General features: G+C 40.7%; 1 protein-coding gene across 1 annotated transcript in view; it reads left to right on the forward strand.

The window, feature by feature from the left end:
• The first annotated feature begins 1,907 nt into the window (after positions 1-1,907).
• mrc1a (mannose receptor, C type 1a) overlaps positions 1,908-26,017 on the forward strand; it is a 57,957-nt gene continuing 33,847 nt past the window's right edge. Inside the window, exons 1-7 of the mRNA XM_007889799.2 lie at positions 1,908-1,965; positions 4,545-4,946; positions 7,614-7,784; positions 16,707-16,871; positions 21,801-21,914; positions 23,497-23,640; positions 24,998-25,180. Coding sequence (XP_007887990.1) covers positions 1,908-1,965; positions 4,545-4,946; positions 7,614-7,784; positions 16,707-16,871; positions 21,801-21,914; positions 23,497-23,640; positions 24,998-25,180 — 1,237 coding nt within the window. The remainder of the gene's footprint in view (positions 1,966-4,544; positions 4,947-7,613; positions 7,785-16,706; positions 16,872-21,800; positions 21,915-23,496; positions 23,641-24,997; positions 25,181-26,017) is intronic.

Below are 26,017 nucleotides of genomic sequence, written 5' to 3' on the forward strand. Positions count from 1 at the left end.
ATCATGGGCGAGACTTAACATTCTGTAATTTAACAGCAACAAAGCTTCTTGCTCTTATCAGCGTCTCCTCAGCTCACGTGTTGACTGTTATCAATCTCCCTGGTTGCTCACTCCAACACTTGGAGCCTGTGTACAACCTTGGCATTTTGTTCAACCCTCAACTCTCCTTTAAACTTTTCATCAAGGCTCTGAGTAGGTATCCACCTTCCTTCAACTCTGCAACACCCCCTGACTCCACCCTTCCTCACCCCAAGTGCAGTTGAAACCTTCATCCATGCCTTTGTCACCTCTATGCTCTCCAGCCTTCCCAGTTCCACTCACCACACTTTCCAGATCATACAGATCTCTATAGCCCATGTCCTCTGCCATCCAAACACATACAACCCTTTCACACAAATGGTTGTGGAAATCTGGAATTCTCTCCCCCCCCAAAAGGATGCTCAATCAATTGGGAATTTCAAGCCTGAGATTGATAAATATTTATTATGTAAGGGTATCAAGGGATATGGAGAAAAGGTGGGTAAATAGAGCTGAGGTAAGATCAGCCATGATCTAATAGAATGAATGAACAGGCTCAAGGGGCTGATTGACCTGCTCGTGTTCCTAGGTTCCTGAGCCTATCAACGTAATCCTCACCTGGCTCCACTGGCTCCCTTTCCCCAGTGAATCAACTTCACTGTTGATCCTCACCCAAGATACAATACAATAAAAAATTACATTTGTATAGCAACTTTCACATCGAGAGGATGTCCCAAAGTGCTGGGAGATCCTCGTCTTTACCTTTAAATGCTTCCATGGCCTTGCTCCACCCAATCCTATGACTCTACTCCCCTTTTGCTTTGCTAATTCTGGTCTGCTTCATTTCCCCCTGTTTGCTCCGTGCCATCATCAGCACTTTGCCACCGTCCTCTGGAATACTTCCCAAATCCCTCCACTTTGGTTTCTCCCTCTCGGCTTTCAAAATCCATCTAAGGACCTACCTCTTTGATTGTACTTTCAACCTCCCAGCATCAAACTCCTGTCTCATTTCCAGTTCAGGCTCCTGCTCAAATTTTGTGGAGAATTTTCAGTCATTCTTGTTACATGAAAGGCCCTATATAAGTGTAAATTGTTTTTAATCTGAATAGTCTGAATCCTTACATGTTGCGAGATCTATGAAAATCTGATTTAGTATCACCTCAGTGCAATATTCTTTTGGATCCCCCCACCCACCAGCACTGCAATGGAGTGTCAACTTAGACTATTTGATTCCAAGTCCTGACATGGAGCTTGAACCCGCAATCTTCTGAAACAGAGGTAAGAGTGCTACCTCTCTGCCACGCTGTCACTATGAATTTTGGGGATAGGGAACCAGCCAGTACACTTGGGTGAGGATGGTGTTGATAGGCTTACAGAGTTCTTACGCTAAACAGTCTGAATAACCACAATTTGCAAGATTTACAAAAAGTATGATTTCATTTCACCTCAGCGCAATACTCTTTTGGATTGTTCAGGAATTCCTAAGTCGGAGGAAGCAACAAAACAGAAGAATCAGCAAAGTGTTGCCCTTCTCAGCGTGATTTCCTTGCTGTAGATCAATCAGAGGGAGAAGAGGTTTGTTGTCCAAATGATACATATCGCTTCCTTTGTGACACAGCAAAGGAAGAAACACATAAATATGAAACAAAGCTGACCAAAGCAAATTTTCTCCACTGGATTGCTGTTACTGAGTCTCGGCCATGTGACAGGATGTTCCTTTATTACTGCCGATACATGCTCAGGCATCTGCACTTATCAGCTCAGCTCAGCCTAGGAGGAGCACTTCTAATTGAAGCCTTTCCTTTACCGCAAAATAACCTTTTCCCTTGGAAAGAAAGGGAGCATTTGAAACATTGCCAAGTTTGGAGGAAAATAATGAAATGCTTATGATGTCTGGAATTCTGATTGTTGCTTTCCTTCATTTCATCCAAATGTTCGCTTATGGAGGTAAGTTGTTGTAACTTTTTCATAGTGCCTTGTCGTATCTTATAGAGACGTGGGAAAGATCATAAAAACTGTTTACTCAATGGAACAGAACTGCACTCTCTTGAGGCATCATTTGCATATACAACAACACTCCAAGTAAATGCCTAAGTTGTCATTATTAGTCTTAAAATTCATTGATTTTCCTTTTGTTAATTAAAAGACTACAAATTTTAATATGTTTAATTGTGTTTGCTCAATGTAGGAGTTTAAGTGAACATTAGCAAGTCTTCCCTGGTTTTCAAGGAATATTATCTGTTGAAGGCAGATTATGCGTATTCAATGGAAATTGGCTCTGTTTTGATGCTAACTTCAGAAGGAAACTAAAATTCAGAATACGTATACTGGCTAGAATATAGTAGACAGATGCAATTAAGCACACGTTGCAACACGATAAGCTTAAATTAATTGTCTTTGTTATTATTTAGGGAACAGAATAATATCTCTATTTTTCAAAACTAAATGCTCTCCATGCAGAGCTGCATGCTTAAATGGAAAAGACAAAACACGGTTATGTTAGATGTGGTTTTGTACATGGTTTTGTCTGTAATCCACAAGAAACAAAAGCACACTGATCATTATTAACAAAAGCTTTTAAACTCGTGCTTACACACTTAGTTGCATTTCCAATGAAAAAAGAGAAAACTTGATATAAAGGGGGACTTCCTGTGAAGCGTTTTGAGATGTCCTTCTGATGTGATAAGGCGCTAATCCAAATGCAAGGATTATTATTATTATTATCTTACTAGACTCTTGGTGTACAGAATTCAGAGCTTGCCAGTCTGGGCCTGAAATGTCTGCTGGCCCACACACATGTAGACACCCCCAGCCTACTCTCCTGGCATGTGCTCCTGTGTCACTATGCTGGCTGGACTCCGGTGGCCAGGGATATTGACTTTGACTCAGTTCGAAATCTGTGAGAAGAAGGTAGCTTATTCACTACCCTCTGCTTGGTGGATTCAAACAATTACAATGCTGGGACCAGCATTTACTGGTATTTTTCAACACTGAAGAAAGCTGGTAAATGCTGGCATTGTAATTACAGTTAGCCAGAAATTCCAGCTCGCTAGATCATTTTTCTTTCCCCACCAACCCCCTACTCCCGCCATTGGTCTGAGTAGCCAGGTTTTTAATGTATTTCAGCAAGTCAGATTTTTAAAGACAATTTTATTTTGAAAGAAGGTTTTACTTGGGGAGGGAGCACACATGTGAATCCATCTGGAAGTTATATCCACTTCCATCGTAAAAACATTTCTGGCACTCTTTACTAACTCTTTCAGGCAATCCACTACAAGTACACAGTTACAACTGTATATTTTACAGTAAAATATTTTGGAAAGCACCCTCAGATATTTTGACAACATGATAATGCACTGTATCAAATGCAATATTTTATTTTAAAATACACAGTCCATAAATAAATTATTTTGAATTATTTATTAAATAAATTATTTACTAAATAAATAATATGCGTTTCTTCTCTTTAGGCTGTCAAAACAGTGTAGACTGTAGACCAGGCTTCGGGATCACATCACTCCCACCCTCGCTCGCCTCCACTGGCTCCCCATCCCCCAGAGGATCGAATTCAAGATCCTCATCCTCACCTACAAGGCCATTCACGGTCTTGCTCCCTCCTACCTCTCCGACCTACTATCCCCCTACCTACCTGCGCGTACCCTCCGTTCCTCTGGCTCCGGTCTGCTGCACATCCCCCGCCCCAACCGCCCTACCATCGGTGGACGGGCCTTCAGCCTCTCAGCCCCCAGGCTCTGGAACTCCATCCCCCAGTGCCTTCGCCGCCTCCTCCCTTTCCTCCTTCAAGGGGTCTCAAGACCTTTCTCTTTGACCGTGCCTTCAGCTCCCCTCTCGACTCTCTATCCCTTCCTCGCTCCCTCCCTTCCCTCCCCTCACCCTGAACATTTCCCCCCTGCTCGGGTCCTGACCCAACTGTACAGCGCCTTGGGACGTCCTCCCGACGTGAAAGGCGCTCAATAAATGGAATCTTGTTGTTGTTGTTGTTGTAGACATTTAAAATTTAAGGGGTCACAATTGTGATATTCCTAAAGTTGTCCAGGAATTATTGGTATGGAATTAAGGAATACTTTATCACCTGGAAACTGCTTTTCACCCCATCTGTAGGTGACACTGTTTACAAGAGGGAGGTGAGGCTGAGGTAGAGGAATGGGGCAACCTTAGGAATATCACAATTAAAAATTATTAAATTGGTCAAACAGTCCACGACTGTTTGTGGGACGTTGTTGTGCGCAATTGGCTGCCGCGTTTCGCCCACAAAATGTAAGTCAATTCACTTTACATTATATTCTGTGAAGCGCTTTGAGACGTCTCAAAGACATGATCAGGCGCTATATCAAATGCAAGGATTATTATCATTAATGTATTAGATGCCCTGGTCAGAGCTATGATCTCAGGACCTTGTGACCTCAAAAAAAATCTCAGTTTTCAGAATAGATCTGAATATGAAAGGTATCTGAACTAATAGCTGGAAAAAGAAATATAACTGTGTTTTGTTCTTTATGTTTCAGATCCCAATGTCTTTTTAATACACAATATAAATCATAATCGGTGTGTGATAGCTAAAACTGCAAAATCAGTGGTGACAGGTACTTGTGATCCGAATGCAGAGTCACAGCAGTTTAAGTGGGTCTCCAGTAAGAGACTTATGAGCATGAAATTCAAACTCTGCCTTGGAGTTCCTGAAAAGAAGGACTGGGTGCCAGTCACCCTCTACCCCTGCAGTGATAAAAGTGATCTTCAAAAATGGGTATGCAAGAATGATACACTGTTTTCCATCGAAGATGCTGATCTCTATTTCAACTATGGGAATCGAAACGAGCAAAATATAATGCTCTACAAAGGATCAGGACATTGGAGCAGGTGGAGAGTGCATGGCAATGCAAATGATATCTGTTCAGTAATCTATGAAGGTATGATGAATTCTCTTGTTAAAATAGTTCACTGGTGCAGAATCAGTATAGTATAAGTCATAGAATCATATAATGTTACAGCACAGTAATAAACCATTCACCCCAAGCTCGCTGGATGTCAAATGACCAACTGGTGCCTATCCTCCTTGGGAGGGAGGCAAGAGGGCTCGCCTCGGAGGTAAACTGGCTCCAACACAATATGTTTAGCAACGGGTTTGCAGTATGCTAGGGCACTGCTGATGACAGCACATCCAGGCTGGCTCATCGGTTGAACTTGGAAGGACAACCAGTCACTGGGAGCAGGGACTCTTCCCACTCACTCTGCAAGCCAAAGACCTAACAGGTAGGATGTTCCTAGCTAGATAAGCAGCAGGAAAGCTTGCTAGGCAGTACTCTCAATGACAAACTATGCATTTTTAGACTCACCTCTTTGACCGTGCTTTTGGTCATGATGCCCCTCTCCCACCCTTTCAGCTCTCCTCCCCCTGCACTTCCAGCTCTGGAACCCAATTACTTATGTAAAGCACTTTGTGATATCTTTTGATATGAAAGGAGCTAGATTAATGTAAATTGTATTGTATCGTAGCTGGTGTTTCTACATGAGCCAATCTAATTCTACTCACCTGCCCACACCATGCACTTTAATAATAGTATTACTAATAATAATCCTATGAAGCTGAAATCAAGTGCCTAGGAAGCTGAAACATCCCAAAGTACTTCACAGACAATTGCTTTGAAGTCTAGTGACTGAATTTGTAGGCAAACACGGCAGCAAATTTATGTACAGCAATTTCTCACACACAGTATGAAGTGATCAATTTTATTTGGGGAATAATTGGTTCTTCCCTCTCTGGCCCTTTTAACCCTGTGAGCGAAAGCCCTAATGGGTAGAGTGGTCCTACCTGAATGAAAAGCAAGAAGCTTGCCCGGTAGTGTTCTTAATGGTAAATTATGTGGTTTTCGCTCATCAAACTCCAGCAGTGCCTCTAAAGCAACTCTGGGATCCCCAAGCCTTGGATCCCATCAAATTGCGCATAATACTCCCCAGAATTTGATAAGCAGGTTGCGTCCCTCCAAGGAGAGAGTGCATATCCTATTCTAGACACAGAGAAATTGCCATGTCTAGGTGGCTTACAAATGTGGAACACTCAGTCTCGTTGGATATTCTTATAGTGATGATGTGTTTCGCATGTAGCTGACATCTGGCTGACCAAAAAAAAATTCCCAGCCAATCAAAAGCTATCACATTGCTAAGTAATACTAAATAAACACAAGTTTCTTTCACAAGGCAGAACTCCTGGGTCAGATCATGGGTTAGTGATTGAGGTCTTTTTCTGTGAGAGGAATCAAGGAGGAAAGAACTGAGGGAGTATTACCTGAAGGAAATGAGCGTGGTCTGGAGTCTGCAACAAAAGAGTGGATAGATTAAAGTGAAGGAGGTCACTGTTTTGGGGAAGCATCAAAGTGGGAAAGAACAAGAATTGGGGAACATTGAAGTGTCTTGAAAAGGACTCAATGAATAAAATAGCAGCAGCATGACAAATACAGTTGGACCCCACTATAACATGCGTGGTATAATATGAGTCTGCTTATAATGTTGTCTCACTGTATACTGAATATCCATCTGGCCTGCCTGACTTCTTTTGGATTGTGTGCACTTGCTGTGTGCAGGAAGTTACTTCTTCAGTAACTGGACAGACCGACAAATGATAATATTACATATTTTGTCAAATCAGTCAATAATTACAGTATTAGGGACCTCAAGGGAGACAGGGAGTTCACCACCAAGACAAGAGATTACTATTGGCAGCTTTTTGAAATGTGAAACACTTTCTCCCTAGATAGCAATGAGCATTCCCTAGATAGTAATCAGCAATCCGAGATACTAACTTGCATGAAGAGCGCTGATGTTTGTTCTTGAGCATAACTTGCATGGAAGAGTAACTTTTCTGGAAATATACACCCTTCCAGACTCTATCAAACACTTTGGATATGTTCAAGGTTTGGACAGATTCATTGTTAGAGTACAGAAGAGAAGAGCTCCAGCAGTGCGCAACATGTTCAAAGAGAATGTGAATGACCATGTTGAAAACCATACTGGGTTAGGCCAGGACTTCTAAGTTGATGGATAATTTACCAATTGCTAACAGCTTCCATACCATTAGAAATTACAGACCTAAGAGCAAGTGGGCAGTAATTTTAGAGTTAAAAGGTATCATTTTTCTTGGGATAAGCTGAAAACAACCAAATTTCTCAGAAAAAGAGAAGGCGAGTAGGAGAGGTTGAAGAAAATAGATTTGAGGTGGGGCGGATATCTCTTGGTACACTTCTTATTTAAGGCTTTATTTGAGTCCTGAGAGTGAGGATACAACAAACAAATGTTAGTATCACAAGTGGTGGAAATAACTCTGTGTCAGTCATTGGTAGAATAAAATGGAGCAATCTTGTTCCATAATTCACGAGCTCATGTTGTAATTAATCAATGTTGTATTCAATCGGCTCTATAAGAAGAAGTAAACTACAGGGATGTAAGGGTGGGTGAGTAGGACTGAAATAATTGTTCAGACATACAGACAAGAGCCAGCATAGACATGATGGGATGAATGGCCTTCTGTGCTGTAAATTTCCATAGTTCAGTGGCTCTAAGAAAGCTTGTTTCCCTTTCAGACAAATTTACCATACATGGCAATTCGAATGCGCAGCCATGTGTGTTCCCTTTTAAGTTCCACAATAAAACGTATGCTGACTGCACGATGGATGGAAGAAAGGATGGTTTGCTTTGGTGTGCCACAAGCTCAGATTACAAAGATGGCAAATGGGGATTCTGTCCTGAAAATAGTAAGTGTGACAAAATTATTCCCTGGTCTTTTACAGCTGAACTGAATCATTGCAGACTTTATGTATCTTCTGGATTTCCTCAACAGCCATTCTACCCTGTAATTGTGGGCTGACAATTACATATAACATTGTCTTTGACCACAAAAAATGTGCTTGAATGTCATTGTCAGTGATTTTCTTGTAGTAAAATTGATATTGAAAGGAATGTTCATATTTTGTTTATAAGATGCTTAAACTATAGTCCAGAATTTTTGGGGACTGAAGTCTATTCATACTGTTGTAATACTTTTGTACTCCATTCTTGTACAATGCAAGTGTGCACTCTTTAGTGTTGATACTTTGGAAATTTACCTTCTTAGCCTATGGTGAAATGAACTAGCCATCAACAAATTCTAGCATTTACAGTCTCGTCCCCAAGTAACTACAAACTTACAAAGTGTTTCTTATCGGTAATTTGCTCTGTTAGAGCTTTGAACTGTTGACATACTGTCATTGAGCAACAAGGACCATTTATAGATCTTGAAACAAGCCAAAGAGACATTTTTGGAGTCATAAGGAATCATCAAATTGTTTATTATTTTAAGGTAATTTTCCAAGGAATTTCCCTGTGGATTATACATTCATGTGGTGATTTTTAGGTACATTGAAACTTCACAACTCTACCCAACAATATTAACAGCAACAAAAATGCATTTCTTGGAGCATATGTTATACAAGAGTTTTTAATGTATTCTCTGGATATATTACATAATTGGATTTAAAAAGACGGTAACGTTATAACAAACCACAACATATTTTAGTCTTTGAGAATCTTTAGTACTGTGTACTGTGTGATTTTCGTTACGCTAATCTAATCACACAAACAGTGCCATTGCTGTTTCCTGTTTTCTTGTGTTGCTGATGACTGACTCATTAACTGTTGCTTACTGTAAAAACAGGGCAACTTATCTGAACCTGTCCATATGAATTGTGTTTCTAACTTTAGTTCCGTTTTTATCAGCCTCAGAACTCCTTATAGGCTGCAACACAATGATTACAATTTTGAACTTACACATTACCAATCATTCAGCATATTGCACTCTCTTATTGCCTCAGCACTTTGTTGCATTGGTTGTCTTATTTTCATATGCATGCTGCCAATGTGATATTCATCACATTCAAAATACTTCAAAATACTCTCAAAACTCCAGGTGGACATTAAAGATACTATTCAAAAAGAGAAGTTAGGTTGTCTTGGTCCTTACCAACAATCTCGCAGATAAAATTGATCTTTCACTTCATGACCGTTAGTGGGACACTGCTATCTGCTATCTGCAGTGTCCCACTATCTGTAAATTGGCTGTCGTGTTTCCCTATAAATTTACAGTCACTACACTGCACGGTAAAACAACAAAATTACATTTGTATAGCGCCTTTCAAGTCAGGAAGACGTCCCAAGGCGCTGATCCTGTGAAATCCTTCAAAATCCTGTGAAACACTTTGATATTTCAATAACATAATAAGGGCTATATCAAACACAGGAATGATTATTATTATTATTGCTGCCACATTGGCTGACATTAAGAAACTCCATGCAGACCAGAGAAGAAACTGGGAATTTTCTGGCCTGTGTGGTCCAGTTTCATACTGGGCTTTGGGTTTATCAGCTGTGTTACTGGGGGGGCCTCAACATACCGTTTATATGCTGTGTGGCAGCAGTATAAGGAACAGTGCTGTTAGCCAGGGAACATTGTGGCTTCCAAACTGAAGGCTGCCTGTCCTTGATTTTGCTGTCTGTTAAACAAAAGCTCCTTGAGAATTATTAATTTGAGCTGGAAATGAATGCATAAGGTCAGAAAAACTCCTTAATAACACTGGTAGTTTCTCTTTCATGAGTGCTATTTTCATACTGAACTTACAAAGGTTCATCCTTGTTAATGGGGGGAAGAGGATCCGTTGCAAGATATAAAACAACATAGGTTTATTGACTTTATTTTTATAGTTTTACCTATTTTTACCTATTTTGTTAAGCATCTTGGGATGTCCTTCCGAAGTGAAAGGTGCTATATAAATGTCAATTTGTATTGTATTATATTTTTGCTTACAAAATGCCCAATCATTGCACTTTACAGTAAATCCTGTGAAGCGCTTTGAGATGGTCTTCCGAAATGAAAGACATTACATCAAACGCAAGGATTAATATTATTCTTATTATTGTTTAATCAGGTAAGGAATTTAATTTGAGGAAATTTAAATGTTTTCTGTGACGTGCTTACAAAATGCCCAATCATTGCACTTTACAGTAAATCCTGTGAAGCGCTTTGAGATGGTCTTCCAAAATGAAAGACATTACATCAAAAGCAAGGATCAATATTATTCTTATTATTGTTTAATCAGGTAAGGAATTTCATCTGTAGAAATTTAAATGTTTTCTGTGACGTGCTCCGAGGTGTTATACTTCGCGAAGGACTCTATGTAAATACAAGTTGTTGTTAAAACGGTTTGAGATGTTTTGACATTCTTCTTGTATCAAATCACAGTAAACAGGATACAAGACAAGGTGCTTCCCTCTAGCCTCTACAGAGAAACAGGGGTAGGCCATTCAGCCCCTTGAGCTTGTTCCGCCTTCTATAAGATCATGACTGATCTGTACTTCAAGTCCAATTACCCGCCCTTGACCTATATCTCTTAATACCCTGACCTAACAAATAGCTATCCACCTCAGTCTTAAAGATGTGAATGGATCCAGCATCCACAGCATTTCGGGGGAGAGAGTTGCAGACGCTCTCCCGAGGATAAGTATTTCTGCCTCTATTTTATTGACACTCTATTGCCATTGTTCCTTTGAACTTTTCTCTTTTGTTCATCCAAAGATGATAATTTGCCACCTAGCACAACCTTGCTCTGGTCTGTATTCTCACGAAAGCACACCCCAACAATTCCTTCTCCAGTGTCATAAATTGACATAATGCCTGTAGAAGAGTGGCATGAAGCAGCACCTGGAATTGATACATTACCTATATGCCGATTTATACTGGAATCTGAGCTCAGCATTATACTTGCCCAGTGCAAAATGTATATACAACAACTTTACATTTATAGAACACCTTTCATATCAGAAGGATCTTTCAAAGCACTTTACAGAATTGGCTGAGAGCTTGAGCTAAGCATGGAAGGGTTGGGGTTAGGGAGAAGAGAGATGACTAAAACCGCAGTCAAAAAACAAAGGTCCAAAGGACACTAAAGATGGGTAGAAAGAAGGTTGAAGGACTCTGGGATAAATTTCCAGAGTGTGGCAGAATGGCTGAAAGCTCCACCATGCATGGTAGGATAGAATGGGTGGGGAACATAAAGCAGGCCACTGTTCACTGACTGGAGGGTGTGGCCAAGTTGGTAGCGATGCAGGAGGTGACAGAGATCTTGTGGGACAAGGTCATGGAGGGATTTGAACAACAGAACAAGAGTCATGAATTTGATCTGTTGGGGGATAGGGAACCAGTGCAGCTGGGCAAGGATGGGGATGGTAGGCTCACAGACCCTGGTTCAGGAGAGCGCTTTGAGATATCTCAACGATGTGATAAGGCGTTTTTATCAATTGCAAGTATTATTATTCATAGGTGAATATGGCAGCCAATTTGTGTACAGAATTGGCCCACAAACAGCCAAGAAATGAATGAGCAATTTTATTTGATGGATTATTGGCCATGAAACATAAGAGAAACTCCCTTCTCTTTTTGAATAGTGCCATGAATCATTACCATCTGAACAGGCAGATGGACCATGGTTTAACGTCTTGTCTAAAAGGCAGCCTCTCCATCAATGCAACACTCCCCAGCATTGCATTGGAGTGTCAGTTTAGACTATATGAATTCCAAGTCCCAATGTGGAGTTTGAACCCAACAGCCTTCTAGCTCAGAAGTGCGGTGCTCCCAACTGAGTCAGCCTGACATACATCTTATCAAATCCTTTCATAGTTTTAAACACTTTTATTGGGTCCCTTTCAGTTCTAGAGGGATTTGAACCAAAAGTCAAGGCTAGGAGACCCTGACGTGCGATTAAGTACTGCTGGAGTCAGGACTCATTGTCTTGTTAGATATGCCACAAGGGTGAAGCTGACAACGTCATGTCTAGGGAATATCTCATGAATGCCTCAATGAAAATATCATTGGGACATGGCTGCTAGTAACCTATACTTTCAACTGTTATTCTAAATAGAAAGAAATTCTGGGACTGAACTCTGTAAGTCATTCTTCAATTGAACTTCTGCTATTGACCATACCACGTGGAATGGCCAGAGATGTAACTGTAGTATTAAACTTTTTACTGACACAAGTGAACCAGTCTAGAGTAGTTTGAACCATTTTCTTATATCTAAATGTATTTACAGTGCATTTACTCTTGCAAAATCAGCTGTTTGTAATGACTTGTTGGAGGAAGTCAAGTGCTGATGGCAAATTTCCCCATCAATTCAGGCAGTTTTCCTTCAGTAGTCATTGATAACATGAAAACCAATTACAGTAATGTGATGTTTACGCAACCCAACATGCTATCTTAATAAGCCTTAATCAGTTAATGGCTTTCATAGCGCAGTCAGCAGATGGTAAGTGATGGATAGAGCATGTCCTAAGCATGCTATTCACTTTTGTACCATGTGCACTGGCAAAGGAGAGCCATTAAAGATTTTCAATTTTCCTGAAGCAGATCTGGAAGTTTTCCAACTTCAGATTGAGATCTAACACATGCAGCAATTTTATCCATTGTTAGAATCTGCATTTGGCAATGATTCCTTGAACTTTCTATTTGAAGTACAATATAATTTTCTCTTCTTGTAAAAAACAGTAAGTATATGTCTGTTTACAAAACTTTGACCTTGCACATTAAGTTAAACTAAAGAGTTAACAATTTGAATCATTTGCTATATTACAAAATTGAGTGCTGCTGTCTGTCAGCTATTGCCACACTTCCCACCTTCATTGCAAAATGTGGAGTTGTTGGCTCTCACTGAAATGTACTGCGATCATCGTATGACCATGCCCACAATGATTCGAGGAGCTTTGCTCTAACTTTGGGTTATTTTAATGAAATTGCAGTTCACAATTCCACACTCCACAGCTATAGTCATAGTTATTGAATTGCGAAGTGACCAAATAACTCATTAGCTGCAATTCCCATTGTTGTGGCTACATCATTGTTGGTATCTAGCTTTAATGTTCACCCACAAAACACACAGACACTGCACTTTACAGTATATCTTACAAAGTGCTTTTGGGACATCTTCCTGATATGAAAGGCATTATACCAAATTAAAGATTAATAATATTGTTATTAACATTGATAAAATCACATGCAATAACCAAGCATGTCAAACAACAGTTCTGTGATTTTAAAAAAATACTCGAACCGTCACTTGATTCAACAAGGCACTTGTGTCTTTGCCTGCAGTGGCTGGCTAACATCTGTTTATTGTTAAGGTTCAGGTAGTGGAATGCCTGGTAATAGAGTGGTTCAATTATCTACTTAATCCTTCAGTGTACCACAAATTGTCCTTCTCTTGAGATGTCCCCAGAATCCTGAATTGCATAACAGTTGTTACCCTAGAGATTATTTAACATGAATGGTGGACTAGGGTCAAAATGATGTACCAAACATTGCTGATGAGAATTAAGATTACTGCCACAATTTGGGAAGTACGGGAACAGCAGGAGATGGAAAGAAACAAATGTGAAGAACACAGACAAGATTCTTTGGTTAAAGTTGACTTTCCCCATTGAACTTCATTGTAAAGCTAAGTGATAACGTGTATTCCACAAAATCCAGCTAAATGATTGTCCTTGCATTTGAATTGGCACCTTTCACACTGGGAAGAAATCTTAAAGCGTTTCTCAGGATTTACTGTAGAATGTAGTGACTGTGTCTTTGTGTGCAAACGTGGCGGCCAATTTGTTCACAGCAAGGTCCCAAAAACAGTTATGAAGTGAATAACCATTTTTATCCAGGGGATTCTTGGCCAGGACACCAGGAGAAACTCCCTTCATTGTTGTAACTAGACAGCTCCTTACCTGGTTGGTTACCTTTTAGGAGAGCAATCATCTTCTCTTCTGCCAATAGTAATGCCTAAAGATTGGTCATCCACCAGTTCTATGCACTCCCTCATATTGTGTAACTCTTCCTTTGAGAAGAAACCATGCAGCAATAAGTCTCTTTATCTTGTTGGGCTCCATTTCTGGAAAAATATCCAAACATGTCCGTGTATTTGAAACCAGTACAGTATACAGCGTCTTCAGCACCTGGAATGCAAGCAGAACAATTGGGTGCCATTGGCAAAAATAACAATAACAGCAACTTGCATTTATTTATATAGCGCCCTTCACATGGGATAGAATCTATGGCAACTTTGACCTGAACCAATGATGCCTGTAGCACTAAACATCATGTCAAGATATTTTAATGGATTTTTAATGGAAGTGCTCTGAGACGCCACCCGGTGTGGAGGGTGCTATATAAATCCAAGTTGTTGTTGGATTATGCTCCTGAAAGCATGAGATCAAATGGGTCGAAAGATCTTGTTCACTTAAATCTCTCTTTTGATCTTTTATGATCTGGTAGTTGCTGGGCTTTGAAACGCTGAAGTTCTCTGTTCTTGAACCTTCTCTTTTCTCTCTGAGTGTTCAGGTGAAGGTAAAAGATCTTTGGTTTGAAGAAGAGCAGTCAGCTCTCCTGCTGATGACCTGACCAATATTCCTCCCTATTCAAATTCACAAAACGCCAGCTTAATTGGTTATTCAGCTCACAATCTAGCTGATGCTCCAGTGGGGGCATTGCTAATATGTCATCCAGTAAAATTGGTCGTTCACTTAGTGGCTGTTTGTGGCACCTTGCTGTGCCCAAATTGGCTGCTGCAATTTTTTTCACAAATACAGTCACTGTGCTTGACAGACCTGTGAAGCATTGTAAGACATTTCAATGTTACAGGAGTTGCAATAAATGCCAAAACTATTTTAAATGATTTTCAAGGCTCCACCATACACAATACTTATGTTGCTTAAACTGGACTGTCCCAGATTTTAAAAATTATAGGATGTTACCGGGGAAGAATGGAGACAGCTCTCGATAAAAATAGGACAGATTAGGATGTTTTTTTCCATGGAAATGAGACGATTGAGAGGGGATCCAAAAAGGGTATTTAAAAGTATGGAAGGATTCGATAAGGTGGACATTGATAGATTGTGTCTCACTGGTTGATGTGTTCAAAACAAGTGGGCATAAATGTGATAACCAGTAGCAGATCTAAAAGAGAGGTTAGAAGAAACTTAATTAAAGAGAGAATGGTGAGAATGTGGAACTCATTATGGTTCAGCTGTGGTTGAACCTGAAAACAATAATGCATTTAAGAGAAAACTTCATACTAACATAAGAGAGAAGAGAAAAAACTCTCATAACTCTGATCTGTATAAATCGTATAATCACCTATGTCATACATCTGCCCAAGTCCCATTGACGAGTTTCTATTCTATGCAATTTTGAATTAAATCATACTTTGCATAAGTCATATTAAATATTATGGTCCCAAGAGATATGACTTGTGTGAGGTTTACTGTAGTGGGGTATGGGAGGGGAATAGGGAGAGGGATAAGGAGTGTGGAGGCTCATGTGGAGTATAAACACTGACACAATGCTGGTCATTGAGCTGAATAACTTGTTTTAATGCTTTTCAGTCTTTATAATCTTATGCAAACTCAAAACACATTCACAAAAACACAACAGTAATTTCTGACAAGCCTGAACATGGTAAAACGCTATAAACATACAAATTATTTATTTTACAAGTAAGAAGTGATGCAATCAAACTTCTTTGCTGCCCAGTAACTCAGAATCACATTTGACATACTGTTCCTATTGTATTCCGAAAGTACATTACCATTAACACTGTCAGCACAAATGGCTCTTTTTGTTGACCAGCATTTGCTGCTAATTTTAAATTGCAATCACTTTATTTTCCTGTTTACAAAACTTGTCACTCATGAGTGTGACTTTTTAAGTTTTAGTTCCTTTCTTTCTTAATCTATGGCACAGATTTCCTTTTTTTAAGGGTCAAATGATTTTTCATTGCTATGTACACAGCAACAGGAAGCGACTCTGTTTCTACTACACAGATTATATCCTCCATTTATGAAATGCAACATAATATATCAGCTAAAATGAAGGCACAAGTGGGAAGAAATTCCACCTGGTTCCACATTTACTCTATTGTTGTAGCATTTTCAGATTATCCAATTATTGGGTAAATTCTTTATTTTGAAACTATTTTTCTGTTAGTTTCTTTTTAAGAAATACAGAAAAACGATTTCAAAGTTAAGATTGATTTCAGCGTTTTGCCAAATTTTGGAGACTCTGACATGCTACATAAAAGGTCTAGACCCAGGTGGAATGTCCTAGAGGATACCTTAATTTGTGTACTGAACATTGCTTCTGTAAATTAAGACCTGACATAATTTGTGAATTTAATAAAGTAAACATTACTTTTGTGCTCTTAGTTCCTACAAAGGTTTTGCAGCTGTTTATTTTATTTTGCAAACCCCTTGAATAGTCATGATGGGTCAACCTATTTGTTACCAATGAACGTATTCGTTTGTATAAAGCAACAGGAAGTGACTCTGTGTGAGCCAACATTATACCTTGTATGCAAGTCTATATTGCACCCATACTTTTAAGACTACATTGAACCACTGCATGCAAAGATAACATGTTTTTTCTACAGAGGATTCAATTGTGTATAACAAGATCTTTCACACCCACCTATCCCCTCCAATTTAAGGACAATATCTGAAAGCACCATTCTTCTTATTATTCAATGTCCACTTTCTAAAGGCACATTATTAATTTAATAGTAAATGTTAATTGACTTTAGAAGAAGGCAATAATTGAAACTATTTATTTTTACAGCTGTAAATTGCAATAATTTGTGGAATAAAGACCCCTTAACAGGCATCTGTTACCTGATTAACTTCAATTCAGCTTTGACGTGGCATGAAGCAAGAAAGAGCTGTCAACAGCAAAGCTCAGATTTACTGAGTGTGGTGGAGCTCCATGATCAGACATACCTAACAGGTAGAAAAGCAAATACTGTATACTGTGCATGATAACAAAATATGTGAATACAAAACAATAACTCTCAAATCCCCAAAAGGTCCATTATCGCTCTACGCAACAAGTTAAAGTAATTAACTTTATTGATTAACTGGTGAATTGGTGTTTAAATAGAACACTATCCTTCCAACTCTAGGCCCAGACCTAAGACCAATAGGATGTATTTCACTTTCTGCTGGTTCTAAATGTTCCTAAGTGAAATGAGGTTAGGAAATTTCAGTGCAGTGTTAATTCCCCAAAATACAGCATTAATTGGAAAGAAGAAAATTGGTACTTATTCAGAGAGGCCAAAGTATAGTTGGTGACGGAAAGAGATAATCTACATTGGTGCTGTAGTAAATAGTTTTCAGAGATTAGGGTTAAGGCTTGTTAGGGTGATAAAAATGGTTTGTGATAACTGACCCCATCAAATGCCAGATTTTTCACCCCCTGAAATAAAAATTCAGTAACTTTAAGTAAGTGGAGTAAACATTCCACCTGGATCTAGATTTATTCCATTAACATAACATTTCAGTGTGCAGAATTTGACATTCTTGAATTCAGTTTTAACTATCTGTAGGTTTTAAAGCAACAGTTCACATATCTTGTCTTTCAAGTCAGGACGATATATTCAAGGGCTTTACACAAATGACTGAGAATCTTGGGAAGCTGGATGTGGGAGGAGCTTTATGGCAGAGGGACACCAGGATGGAGTTCCTTAGAGCAGAGGCAGAAAGCTGATGGTGACACGAATCAGGCTGTTGTTTGATGAGTGGAGGAAGCGTCCGGAACAGTAAGGGTTGCAGAAGTAGGATGTGGCGAGGCTGTGGATTGATTTGAAAATGAAGACAAGGAACTTGGATTCAATCTACTGGGAGATGGGGAGTCGGTGGAGCTGAGCAAGGATGAGGTTTGAGGAACTCGTTGAGCTTAGTGTGGGAAAGAAATTGTTAGGCGGTCTGAAGCTTGTGCAGGGAGGAGCTGGGAAGTCTGGTGAACAGGATATTGGAATCGTCAAGCCTGGATATGATGAAGGCATGGATGAGGGCCTTCACAGCTGAGGGTGGAGAAGAAGGAGTGGCAGAGGTAGACAATACTAAGGAGGTGAGGAAAGCCAAGTGAGTGAGAGCCTGACTGTAGAGTTCAAAGGACAGTTAGTGGGTCAAACAAGACACCAAGTTTTCGTATTATCTCCATAAGAAGGGGTAAACAACTGTGCAGGTCAATGAGGTCAGGGCCTGAGGTGTGAAGGTACTGATGCGGAATCAAACGACCAGGCTCAAATATGCAAACTCACTGCTTGTCGGCCTCCACAACTCCTCCCTCCACAGGTTGCAGATCATCCAGAACTCTGCAGCCGTGTCCTCTCCCACACCAGGCTCCGTGACCCTATCACGCTCATCCTCGCCCGACTCCACTGGCTTCCCATCACTCAGAGGCTAAAGCTCACGGCCTTACTCCTCCCTACCGCTGTGACCTCCTAAACCCCTACCAACCCGTCTGCTCCCTCCATTCTGTCCCCCATAATGCCCACGCCACCATTGGCAGAGAGGCCTTCAGCCTCTTTGCCCCCAACCACTGGAATTCCATCCCACAGGCCCTCCGCTTTAAGACTTGTCTCAAAACCCTCCTCTTCAATTGTGCCTTTGATCACCCTCCTACAATCTACCTTTCCTGCCCTCCAACCCTCCTGATCCCAACCACCAGCTTGGGTGCGGATCCCTGACTGTCCTAAACTCCGTACCCCGATTATCCCAGTCTTTGCCATACTCCACTGGTTCCCTATCAGGGCGGATGGACTTCAAGATCCTCACTCTAGTGTTTAAATCTCTCCATGCCTTGGCACCCCGCTATCTCTCCAACCTCCTCTTTCCTCGCAGCACTACCTGCTGCCTCCATTCTACTGGCTCCGGCCTCCTACTTGTCCCTCAAATCCTCTGCTCCACCATCAGCGGCCATACCTTCAGCCACTACACCCCAAAGCTATGGAACTCCCTCTATCAATCCCTTTGCTTTGCCCCCTCTTTCCCTATTTTCAGGTTGCACCTGAAGACCTTCGTCTTTGACCGTGCCTATGGTCACTTTCCCCTTCCCTCTGGCTCGACATCGGGCTCCACTATTGCTGGGTGCCCTGGGATACCGTTGGCGTGGAGGGTGCTATGTAAATGCAAGTTGTTGTTGTTGTCCAGTGCCTTTGGACATCCTCCTGATGTGAAAGGCGTTATACAAATGCAATTTGTTGTTGTTGTTGACATTCAGTTTCATAAAGTTAGAACTTACAGAAAACTGGCTTAAAAATTAAAGATTCTAGTTAAGAATTTGACAAATTCTTGATGCTCTGAAATACTACTTTAACAGAAAAAATCTAAATATAGATGGAATTTCTACCCACCTATTATTGAGGCAGAAAAGGTGAAGATTTGCTTTATATCAGACACAACAATAACCTATGTGTCATTGACACTGAAACTGAACACTGAAAAAAAGACACTTGTTCATTTTCCATGGACTGAAAAGTTTTAAACAAGAGAAGTTTCCCAATGGCCCTGTGGGTTAAACATCTCCTGGTGCTGCCAAAAGCTATACAAACCACAAAACTACAGATTTGCATTCTGCTTGTGAATCAGCTATCTCTGCTGGGAAAACACTAGAATCATAGAATCATACAGCACATTATATCTGTGCTGGCTCTTTGAAAAGAGCTTCCAAATCAATCTCACTCCCCTACTCATTCCCCATAGCCCTGCAAACTTATCCTCCCCAAATAATTATCTACTTCCCTCTTAAAAGTTGTTATCGAATTGGCTTCCACCACCCTTTGAGGCAATGCATTCCAGATCTGAACAACTCGCTGTGCAAAAAAAATTCTCCTCACCTCCCCATTGGTTTTTTTAAATCAATGTCCGTGGGTTACTGACCCACCTGCCAATGGAAATAGTTTCTCCTTGTTCACCCTATCAAATCCCCTCAGAAGTTTGAAAATTCTATTAAGTCTCTTCTTAACCTTCTCTGCTCCAAGGAGAATAATCCTAGCTTCTCTAGCCTCTCCTGATAACTGAAGTCCCTCATTCCTGGTAACATCCTGGTAAATCTCCTTTGGACCCTCTCCAATGCCTTGACATCCTTCCTAAAATGTGGTGCCCAGAATTGAACACAGTACGCTAGATGAGGACTAACCAATGTTTTATAAAGTTTAATCATAACTTCTAGGAATGTATGTAACAATGAACCATGATTCATTCTGTGTATTTTCATTCCTTCTGTATCTTGACGTGCCTCTTCTCACCCGCATTAGCAAAAGTGGTATCCAAAAGCGGAAGCATCATTTCCTTTTTAAGATTAGTGGTTCAATTGTCAAGTGTGGGGTTCAGAACTGAACACAGTACTCTAGCTGAGGCCTAACCTGTGTTTTTTAAAAGTTCATCATAACTTCCTGACTTTTGTACTTTATGCCCCTATTTATAAAGCCTTGTATCCCATATGCTTTTTAACAGCTTTATCTAACTGTCCTGCCACCTTACTTACTTGTATGAAACCCCAGGTCTCTCTGTTCTTTCACCCCCTTTAAGATTCTACCATCTAGCTTATATTGCATCTCCTCATTTTTCCTCTCAAAATGCATCCTTCGCATTTTTGCACATTAAACTTCATCTGCCACCTGTCTGCCCATTTTACCAGTTTGTTTATGTCCTTTTGTGGTCTGCTACTATGCTCCCCACTGTTTACTACTTTTCCTAATTTAGTATCATCTGCCATCTTGGAAAATGTAATCCCTATACCCAAGCCAAGGTCATTTATATAGATCAAAAACAGCAGTGGTCCCAATACTGACTTCTGGGGGACACCACTGCACACTTCCCTCCAGTCAGAAAAACAACCCTTCATCACCACTCTCTGCTTTCCGTCTCCCAGCCAGTTCTGTATCGATGCTGCCACTGTCCCTTTAATACTGTGGGCTACTATTTTGCTTAAAAATCTCTTATGTTGCTCTTTATCAAATGCCTTTTGAAAATCCATAAAACTACATCAACTGCACTACCTTCACCCACCTTCTCTGTTATTTCATCAAAAAACTTATCAGGTTTGTTAGACACAATTTGCCTTTAACAAATCTGTGTTGGCTGTCCTTTATTAACCCATATTTTTCCAAGTGAAAATTTATTTTGTCCCGGATTATAGTCTCCAGTAGTTTCCCCACTGTTGACATTAGGCTGACTGGCCTGTAGTTCCTGGGTTTATCCTTCTGCCCCTTTTTGTACAGGGGAGTAACATTTGCAACCCTCCAGTCCTCTGGCATCACCCCAGTGTCTAAGAAGAATTGAAAGATTGTGGCCAGAGCCTCTGTTATTTCCACCCTTACTTCCCTTAGTAACCTAAGATGCATCCCATCTGGACTGGGTGACTCTCCACTTTGATCACCGACAACCTTTTTAGTACCTCCTCTTGGTTTATTCTTATCTTATCCAATTTCTCTACCCTCTCCTCCGATACTGTGGCATTGGCTGCATCCTCTTCTTTTGTGAAGACAGATGCAAAGTATTCGTTCAGTACATCAGCCATGTACTGCCTCCACAAGAAGATTTCCTCTTTGGTCCCTAATTGGATCCACCCTACCTTTGACTAATCTTTTATTCTTTATGTGCTTATAGCTTTATATACTTGTGTAGAGTATAAACACTGTTACATACTGGTTGGGCAGATAGGCACACACTTTATGATATTTGTCATGTTTTCTCGCACTGCCAGTATAGCACAGAATCATTATGGCACTCATTGTGCTGGCACTGTACACATAGAATTAACCCAACCTTAAATCAAGGCATCATTCTAGTTAGTTTGAAGGCTGACAGTCTTATTTGTAAGAAATAGCTGGGAAAAATATGTCACATGTGTGAGTTTGCTTCCACTCAGGATTTATGAGCGGTAAGTCTCTATCGATGTGGATTGGACTGAATAAGCTGAATACTGATGGTCGCTGGCAGTGGAGTAATAACAATCCTTTCAGATACTTGAACTGGGCTCCTGGTAAGTACCTCACCTTTTCCTCGGTTCACTATCAAAGGAAATAAAAACAAACAAATAATAACCACCTTTGGGATTAAATTCATTTAATTTTTTGGAAACAAGTATGGGTCAAACCAAGAATAAATAAATAAAAAAATAAGGTGGACATTACAGATCCCATGGCACAATCCAAAAAGAGAAATGAGTTTCTCTCAGGGTCCTGGACAACAATCCTGCAGATAAAATTCATTAACGTCATGGCTGTTTGTGGCACATGTGGGTCATGCAAATTGGTGGTCATGTATCCCTATTAATAACAACGCTACACTTTAAAGTAAAAACGTGTGAAGCGTTTTGAGACATCACAACAATGTTGTTGTACGATACTACATCAAATGTATGTATTAGTAAAAGTCGAAATCATAAATTTATTGTTGGAATTAAAGATTTAAAATTCTGAGAACTAATAACACATTACTTTTACAAGTATCATCTTTATACTGTTTTTATATTGCAAGTTCAGTACATGAATCTGTGAAGCACTTGCACTGCCCATTACAATAGCAAACTTGTCAATGTCAAAGTGCTTTAAAGTGCTTACTGACAGATCAAAAAATGTGTTTATACCACAGTGGGTGTAAATCACATTGCTCCTAAAACATGCCACTCCCAGTCTGTAGTAGTGTGATTTGTGATGGTCCAACTCCTGTATTATCAGAAAGATGAATTGCTGCCACATTGTTGAGATAGTGATTTGTGGTGAAACTATTAGTATTAAAGTTTAAAGTAACATTTCGGGATTGGAGCTAAAGAAGCACAGAGGACGAGTCTGTAAGTTTGAAGCACTTTTAGGGATTCCTTCTAAGTGAAAGGTATTAATCAATAAGAGTAATCCTTTCAGTTGATATAGCACCTTATCACTGCGTTAAGATGTCTCAAAGCACTATATTATAGGATATATTGTAAAGTGGTTTGTCTGTGTATTTTATTGGTGAAACACAGCAGCCAGTTTGTGCATAGCAACAACTGATAAATAACCATGGAGTGAGTGATCAATTTTATTTGCGGGATTGTTGGGCAGAACCCAGGGAGAAACTCCCTTTTCTTTTCGGATAGTACCATGGGATCTTTAACATCTACCTAGACAGATAGATGGGACCTCGGCTTTACATCTAATCCAAAGGATGGCACTTCCGACGATACAACACCCCACCCAGCACTGCATTGAAGTGAAATGTGAACAAGACAATATGATTACAAGTCCCATCAATGGGGCTTGAACCCACAACCTCCTGACTCACAGGCGAGAGTGCTCCCATTGAGCCAGACTGACACAAAAGTTACTCTTTTGCCCCCACAGTGTGTCTGGAAAGAAGACACAGTGTGTATTTCTATGCATCCTTGATAACATTCTTCAGTCGTTAACATTGAGCTTTATTTGACTTCATTGTGTTCTAAGCAATATGTAAAGTTGCAGTGCATTAAATGTATCACACAGCAAAATATTTCCTGGCAATATCAAATTGCAATGCTGTGAATAACCTTTAGGACCTAGTTTTATCCCCAAAACATTACTGACTTTGTTTTCACTTCTACATCAAAGGGCAACCGAATTTTGAGGCCGCTTCCAAGTGTGTAGCCATGGATTCAGCGAGAGGATCAAAGTGGGAAAGCAAATTGTGTTCCAAGAAACTGGCATATATTTGTCAAAAGAATAATGCAAAAACTAGTTCTCCTGCTATCCCGGGTTAGTCCTGTTATTTGCACAATTATCAGTGGCACCGTGTTGAAAATGTGGAGGGAAACCGAAGTCTTACTGGAGTGAAAATTGTCTCGAGAGCTGAGACATTGTGGCTCAGTGATGTTCATGGTTATTAACAGTGCAATATTTAAACCTACCTCTTCCACCTCCCCTTCCTATTTCAGTCATTTCTCCACTTTCTGGAACTCCCTGCCTCTATCCATCCACCTACCTCTTCAACCGCGCTTATAGTCATCTACCCCCTCCCCTTCCTCCTAATACGGCTTCCAACCCTGCCACAGTGAAGCGCTTTGAAAGGTTATCCTACATGGAAGGTCGTGTACATATACAAATTGTTACTGTTGTGAAGCGCATCGAGGTCGATAGAGGACAGGGATGGGGGCATTGTGGGGGAAAGCAGCTCAGGTCGGGATGTAATCCCAAGGGCGCTATATAAATGCAAGTTATTGTTGAATTTCAAAGCAATTTTGATGTCTTATTTATTAAGGACTTAAGGTTTGCAAAATCTTTCCCCTTCCTCGCCTTCTTCAGCTCTGCCTTCTCCCACCCTCCACTCCCAGTCCCTGGATAAGGTACCCAGCCTGCTGCGTAAAGCACTCTGAGACTTCCTCCTGCTGTGAAAGGCGCTATATAAATGTGTATTATATTAAAACAAATTGTTACATTTGAACCTGTCTTGAACATCTTGACAGACTGTCTGTCTGACATCAAGTCCTGGATGAGAGCCAACTTTCTACAGCTGAATGTCAGCAAGACCGAGGCCCTCCTGATTGGCTCGTGGTAGCACCTCCGCACCTCAGGCACTGGCAGCATCAGCATCCACATCAGATGCACACTCCACCTCACCAAGCCAGTCAGAAATCTGAGGGTCTTGTTCGACCCTCAACTGTTCTTTCTCACCCATATCCGTGCCATGACCCGCTCTGCCTTACCCCACCCCCGCAACATTGCCCGACTCCGCCACTGCCTCAACTCTCAGGCCACTGAAACCCTCATACATGCATTCGTCACCTGCTGACTCCCTATCAACCTGTCCGCTCCCTCTGCTCAGCAGGTCTCCCGCCCGACCCGCCCTGCTATCAGCGGCCGGGCTTTCAGCCTTTCTGCCCTGACTTTTTGGAACTCCATCCCAGAATTCCTTCCTCTTACCTCCTTCAAGGCACGACTCAAGACCCTCCTTTTTGACCACGCCTTTTAGCTGCTCTCCTACCCCCTCTGTCCTCCCTCATCCCAACCCTGCCCCCGCCCCCATGCTCGGGTCCTGATCCCTGACTGTTCAGCATCTTGGGACATCCTCTCGACGTGAAAGGCGCTTTACAAATGTAATTTTGTTGTCTTCCAGTGACTGAAGTGCCAATTTCTTGCCCAACGGGATGGCTGCCGTTTGCAGGTTATTGCTATATTCTTCAGAGAGAACAAAAGACGTGGCAGCAGTCTTTAACAGCGTGCCGAAAGGAGGAAGGGGACCTAGCAAGTATCCATAACATTGAGGAGTATAGCTTTCTGATTAGCCAGCTCGGATACCGTGAGTGTTAAATACATTAAATGTTTTGGTCATCAGTGCATTTGGCATACACAGAACCCCACCACAATACTTAAGCATTCAAACCAAACAACTGAGAGTTTCATTTGTATATGGCAATTTTTTTTTGTCCAGAATGGATTGTCTACTCTCTCGTCAGAGGAATGATTCCTGGGAAGTATTAGGCGTAGATTGGCAAGAGTTAAAGCTTGGGGACATTAGAGTGTGCGTACAGTTTGAGTCTAACCAGCTAAACCTGCTAGCCTGCTATTGAAAGCATTGTCTGGCAAGTTTCCTGCTGATTTTCCAGCTGGGATCACCCTACCCTTTAGGCCTTTGGGGTTAACAGGAGCTGAATGGGAAAACCTGATCTCAGGTCTGTCCCTCCAAATCCTCCTGTTGAGTCAGGGTGGCTAGTCTATCATCAACAGTGCCTTCGATTTGATTTAATGAATACTAATTGAAGATTTGAATGGAATAGAATGAGTCGATCTGTATCTTATCCCTATAGATTTTAAGCTTGGCGATTATTTGGCAAGTAATTTTGCCATGTCCAATACAGTATAAACAATGATGTGCAAGGATATTGGAATTTTCTGGACCAGAAAAGACTTTTGACTGGTTCAAACTCTTAAACAGAATGATGAAAGCCTATCCTGTACTATATGGCTATTGCACTCAATTGATTTCTTTTCTAAATAGCTATTATTTAACATTATTTGAATCAATTAAGTTCCAAATTACACGGTAAACTGTGGTGGATCTACAATACTGTGAATGGTGGCCAATCAAAACCATGCATCCAACCATGTCAGTAATTGGGTTAACAGGAGCTGAGAG

The sequence above is a fragment of the Callorhinchus milii genome, unplaced genomic scaffold (assembly GCF_018977255.1).
Source record: "Callorhinchus milii isolate IMCB2004 unplaced genomic scaffold, IMCB_Cmil_1.0 Scaffold2, whole genome shotgun sequence".
Taxonomy (NCBI): Eukaryota; Metazoa; Chordata; class Chondrichthyes; order Chimaeriformes; family Callorhinchidae; genus Callorhinchus; species Callorhinchus milii.